Consider the following 6,320-nt stretch of genomic DNA (forward strand, 5'->3'; position numbering starts at 1 on the left):
GTAGTCTTATGCAAAGGTTAAATGTAATTACATTTTGACTGAGTAATTCTCAGTCAAACCGCCGGGATCACTTGTTTATTTTTGGAAAACAGTTCTTATTTGACGTGATATGAAAAATGTCTATGGGAATTCAGAAAGGAAAAAAAGGAAGAAAAAAACCCCAGCAAAACAGGTAGGATGTGAAATGACATTAGAGCAGATGGCCTAGTACAGACCCATGTGAGAGGGTTTAAGTGCTTCAGTGAATGAACAGTAAAGAAATCAGGAGATTTCCTAAAAAACAAAACTTTTATTGAATGTATTACATTTTACTTTTCAGTACAAATTAACACATATAAGTGTGCATGTTTCAGAGTGTGTGTGTGTGTGTGCATCAGTGTGTAGAACACTTGGGCAGTTGGTCTCCGGTCAGAACCTTTCTCTCCACTCCGCTCTCGTTGATGGCAGCCAGTCTAATCACGCCCCCACTGGACCCGTCTCTCTCCATGGCCAGGGCCAGAGCTGTGCACAGTCCCACACACACAGACACACAGAGAGAGAGAGAGAGAGAGAGAGAGAGAGAGAGCAATTAATCGTTCAGGTCTTCCAAGTAGAGCGTTTTTGGAAAACCTTTTTTCCCCACAAAATTATTCAGATTCAGAATTTAGTTCTGAATCTGAACAACCAACTAAAGCAGTGTTCCCACAAAAATTTGCGTGCGTGCGTCCGTGCGTGCGTCTCACCAGAAGCAGTGAGTTCCAGACATTGCTCTTTGGTCATCCCAGGTCTGTAGTTTGTATCCATGAAGCCGTAGATGTAACTACTGCCACTTCCTCCAATGGACACAGGCTGTCTGACCATCATGCCTCCTATTGGTACAGAATACACCTGGTAGAGAGACATATACAATACAGAGAGAGAGAGAGTTAGACCTATTCGTCTCCTCCCGCCACTATGATCCCAGCAGACAGACAGACATTAGGTGCATTAGGTTTAGGGGTTAGGGTTACCTGTCTCCTCCCGCCACTATGATCCCAGCAGACAGACAGACAGACATTAGGTGCATTAGGTTTAGGGGTTAGGGTTACCTGTCTCCTCCCGCCACTATGATCCCAGCAGACAGACAGACATTAGGTGCGTTAGGTTTAGGGGTTAGGGTTACCCGTCTCCTCCCGCCACTATGATCCCAGCAGACAGACATTAGGTGCGTTAGGTTTAGGGGTTAGGGTTACCTGTCTCCTCCCGCCACTATGATCCCAGCAGACAGACAGACATTAGGTGCGTTAGGTTTAGGGGTTACCTGTCTCCTCCCGCCACTATGATCCCAGCAGACAGACATTAGGTGCGTTAGGTTTAGGGGTTAGGGTTACCTGTCTCCTCCCGCCACTATGATCCCAGCAGACAGACATTAGGTGCGTTAGGTTTAGGTTTATGGTTACCTGTCCTCCTTTCCTCTTGTCCCATCCCGCCACTATGATCCCGGCACTCAGCTCTTCTCGGTAGCGGTAGCAGGAAGCTTTGAACAGATTGGCGGCCGTCTCCACCAATGGGGGCTCATCAAGCTCGATGCTGGCGATGACAATATTAATTCTTTGCGTTAATGAGTGAGTGTCACTGTACTGTACACATTTAAATGGCGCTCACAAATTGTTTTTTAATGACTTAGCGAATACTGGAGAACTCGCCGGTTTACCAACTCGCCGCAGCAAAAGGTGGAGAGAAACAAGTTTCAATGTCTTCATCGTTATGCTAACATGCTGTCTTCATCAGTATAGTATGTCAAACCCACAGATGTTATAGTTCATTTCTAAAGTGATCAAATTATTTTGTGCAATTAAATGGTCAGCTACGTAATGATAAAAGGGTAAGCATGTGAATACCAATGATAGTACCAATGATATTTCAGGATATTGTTCACTAATGAATTACATTGTTTCTGTACTTTGGTGTTAAAACTTTAGCATTCCTACATTGTTTCTGTACCGGAGAAACCAGCGAGTTCTCCGGTTACCTTTCTATCAATTCACCCTTTGTCAAGTCCCGCCCATGGTTGTGCCCCTCTTCGCACCCATTGGTTGCTGTATCATGGTTCGACAAAAGTCGTTTCTCTCCATCCACTACCACTTTCAATTGCTTCGTATTGATATTCTGTGTGTTCAATTCTTATTTTAAACTTGGTGTCTGTAAAAAGGAACATCACAGGCGCAGCATGGTGACTGGGCATATCATGTTTGTTTTTAGTTTTTTCCAAAAATGATGTTATAGCAAATTCAACATAAACAACGCAGAACCAGGGTGGAACAAGTCAGAAAGAGCCTACTGGTTAGTCAGTCAGGGATCAGAAGTCTGACAATGCAGATGTTTGTTACATTCCTGAGACAATAATTTGATGACCGGTGGAATCGGTCATCGTGTGTGCACCAATATGGAAGCCCAGCTCGTACACCAGCACTGCAGTGTGTGTGTGCATACCTATGGAAGCCCAGCTGGTACGCCACCACTTCAGCGATGGCCTGAGTGTCAGCAGCAGAACCAGACCTTTAACACACAAATAAACACACACACACACACACTTTCATCAACTTTATTGTCACACCACAGGATAACAGCCTTATCGTGTGCTGTCGTTATTATAGTTCATCGTGAAAAAAACACTCACAACAATCGTATCGTGGAGACTTTAATTTATGGTGTAATTGTCCTCAGTCACTAGGCATGATGAATTAGCTTTAGTTGAGATGCAAAATCCGGACCACTTAAACCCTCTATATAGTTGATAAAACACTTAAACCCTCTATAAAGTTGATAAAACAGGCCTGTATTGAGAGTGCATTTGGTACACTCTCACAACGCGAGAGGTCGATGTTTCTTTTTACGTCCTCCAAAATTCGCTCCGTCATTCGGAGCAAAATAAAAAACTGCACCAGTGTCCAACAACCTTTATAGTTAAAGTACAGTGGTGGACTGACCTGCAGCAGAAGATACGGTTGTGGATGGGAGTCAGTTTGTCTGTCACTCTGTTGGCAATGTACGCCCTGGATGGATGTACGGACACACAGACACACACAGGTTGTTGTTAGACAATATATCATGTGCTTTAACCCATTTAGGACTGAGACCAGATTCTACAAAATGTCATCTAAATCCTAACAGTTTTCTGAAAAACCTATATTTCAATATCAGTGGTTCTAAACCTATTTCATGCCCAAAAATTATATGTACTGTAATTGGCCACCAATGAATATATATTCATTGTACACATTTTCACGACTTTTCAAAAATAGCGGCTCTATAAGCTCCTTAATGGGACTTAAACCATTAAGTCCTTAATGGGTTAATGATGCGCGCACACACACACAGACACTCTTACCCAGTGGTTGTACGGGAATCAGCTCCCATCACAACACCCTCATCATATTCTACCGCCATGATGGTAGTCTGAGAGAGAGAGAGAGAGAGAGAGAGAGAGAGAGAGAGAGAGAGAGAGAGAGAGAGAGAGAGAGAGAGAGAGAGAGAGAGAGAGAGAGAGAGATTACATGATTACAGGCCATTCCACGATGTCAAACTATATGATATTATAAAATGATAAAAACGTGAAAGTGATAAAGTGACGACAACTCAAGGATGCAGATGAGCTGTTGGGGTGAGCTGGAGGCTGGCTATAATGTACGTTATATGCCGCTTACTGTAATAATATTACCAAGGAGAAAAACACTAAGATGCAGGGCAACTGGTAGCCGCAATTTGCAACTCTAGATTTTTTTATAATGGCATGAATCTAGAGTTGCAATACCCTCCATTGACTCCCCACTCATCATTTTGCGTTTGCGATCTGCTTGTCTTAAACGACGTTAAACTCACCAACATTGCAGCTGTAGTCCAAGCTTGAATTATTCTCTTTCAATCTGCAAAGCTTGTTTTTCATAAAAATCCCCCGTAGACATGTTATGAGCTACTTTCTGTCAAGAAGAAGAAATGTTGGAGTTTGGAAGCGCTCGTTTTTATTAAGGGGTCGCGCTGCTGCCTCCTGCATTATGTGCAAATGCGAAACAGATGCATGCAGGGACGTTCAGTGACTTACGACGAGCGCTTCCAAACTCCAGCACTTAGAAAAAGAATCACTTGCACAGAATTTCTTGACAGAAAGTAGCTCATAACATGTCTACGGGGGATTTTTATGAAAAACAAGCTTTGCAGATTGAAAGAGAATAATTCAAGCTTGGACTACAGCTGCAATGTTGGTGAGTTTAACGTCGTTTAAGACAAGCAGATCGCAAACGCAAAATGATGAGTGGGGAGTCAATGGAGGGTATTGCAACTCTAGATTCATCCCATTATAAAAAAAAATCTAGAGTTGCAAATTGCGGCTAGGCAACTGGTAGCCTAGCCCTAATCACACCAAAGGGTCACCATGCAACTCCTTGGGTCCAAACGGTTGCAAGGAGTTAACTAGCCCGTCTCCGGACCCCCCGGGTTGAGCTCCTTTGGACCTACCGCGTAGGGTCCGGTATCACCGGCTTCAAGCGACATGGGATGCAATCTGATTTACCCTGACTTACCCCTCTGCTGCGGTGTGGGTGTCACGCTGACATATTCAAAAAGAAGCATATGAACGCTATAGGAGACAACGAACCTTCTGACCCCCCCCCCGCGAACGGCTCAGAAGCCGTTAAGTATTTTTAATGTTTGTACGACCGTTTTGGCAGCTCTGAAATTCTCTCTTGTTGACATCCCATTGTACCGCCTCCAGCCTCTCGGTTGGCTAGCTGCGCCTCCCTACGCGCCTCGTAGGCGCAGCTAGCCAACCGAGATGTCAACAAGGAGGGACCGAAGAGAGAATTTCAGAGCTGCCAAAACGGTCGTACAAACATTAAAAATACTTAACGGCTTCTGAGCCGTTCGCGGGGGGGGTCAGAAGGTTCGTTGTCTCCTATAGCGTTCATATGCTTCTTTTTGAATATGTCAGCGTGACACCCACACCGCAGCAGAGGGGTAAGTCAGGGTAAATCAGATTGCATCCCATGTCGCTTGAAGCCGGTGATACCGGACCCTACGCGGTAGGTCCAAAGGAGCTCAACCCGGGGGGTCCGGAGACGGGCTAGGAGTTAACGCTAAAACCGTCTTGACCCTTTGGTGTGGTTTGGGCCAATGGCATGCGTTGAATCACTAGGGTCAACGTGGTCAACGACGTGCAACAAGACATATCACACCGCCTTGGATAAAGGCGCTATATAAAAGCACCATTTACCATTTATTATTTAATCAATATATGTGAAGTATTTCACAATTCACAAAGCAGGATTATCATAACCAATTATCTCCAACACACCTTAAATCAAAAACGAATAAAAGCAAGTGTTTCCACATGTTTGACATATCTCTCACTCTCACACACACACACACACACACACACACACACACACACACACACACACACACACACACACACACACACACACACACACACACACACACACACACACACACACACACACACACACACACACAATAAATAAAGTGGCTCATTAAGAGCCGATTGTATCTTAGCCCTGAAACATACGAGCGTCATGAACCATGGCTAATTGCATCTTAGCTTAGCAGTATAAAACCTATTTTAAAGCAGTGTCTATGTGTTTTGGGGTCATAACTCACCCCTGTGGTGACTTCAGTACCGCTCCATTCTGGAACCAGGTCGGTGTTATTGTTATAAACGTTCATATTATTCTCTCTAAACTTCATCATGTAAAAAGCTCTGTGTCTCTCTGTCACTTTAGCCGGTAGCTTCTACACAGTACACACCACGCCTGCGCTATCTGCACAGCACCACGACGCATGCGCCGCGATAAGATCAAGGAGTATGTTGAAGAAGGAAAGGTCGGATCCTACCGTGACGTTGATTGATTGATTGATTGATTGATTGATTGATTGATTGATTGATTGATTGATTGATTGATTGATTGATTGATTGATTGATTGATTGATTGAAAATGTGCAGAATACAGTACATTTCAAACGAAAGCACAACTCAATATATAAACTGTTACTGTGGACGATAGGGTACTAGAGGGTATGCATAAAGTGAATGACAAATCGAGTGGCAAATCGAATGTCAAAGTCAGTTTAATGTCATTTAACGTAGTTTAATGCAATCAAATACAACTTTTCTGTTTGGATGTATGGGCTGTCAAGGCCAGAAAGTAGTTTTTTTGACACTCGGTAGACGTTCCTTCCTGCAAAACGTCCGGGTTTGATGATGATGTCACGCGAAAACCCTCTATAGGGTCCACCATTTTCAATTCATCAGAACATTTAGAGACGTACAAATATACACTTCTATATAA

At 43.7% G+C, this 6,320-nt stretch overlaps 1 protein-coding gene across 1 annotated transcript; it reads right to left on the reverse strand.

Annotated features, from left to right (window-relative positions):
* Positions 1-278: 278 nt before the first annotated feature.
* On the reverse strand, positions 279-5,801 carry LOC306914076 (proteasome subunit beta type-6-like). Its single transcript, XM_079490971.1, has 7 exons — positions 5,632-5,801; positions 3,350-3,417; positions 2,949-3,014; positions 2,452-2,517; positions 1,419-1,548; positions 723-867; positions 279-501 (listed from the first exon to the last, which is right to left on the reverse strand). The coding sequence occupies exons 1-7, from the start codon at positions 5,719-5,721 to the stop codon at positions 374-376; spliced, it is 693 nt and encodes a 230-aa protein (XP_079347097.1). The 5' UTR covers positions 5,722-5,801; the 3' UTR covers positions 279-373.
* Between the last annotated feature and the right edge of the window lie 519 nt (positions 5,802-6,320).

The sequence above is a fragment of the Electrona antarctica genome (assembly GCF_951216825.1).
Source record: "Electrona antarctica genome assembly, chromosome: 21".
Taxonomy (NCBI): Eukaryota; Metazoa; Chordata; class Actinopteri; order Myctophiformes; family Myctophidae; genus Electrona; species Electrona antarctica.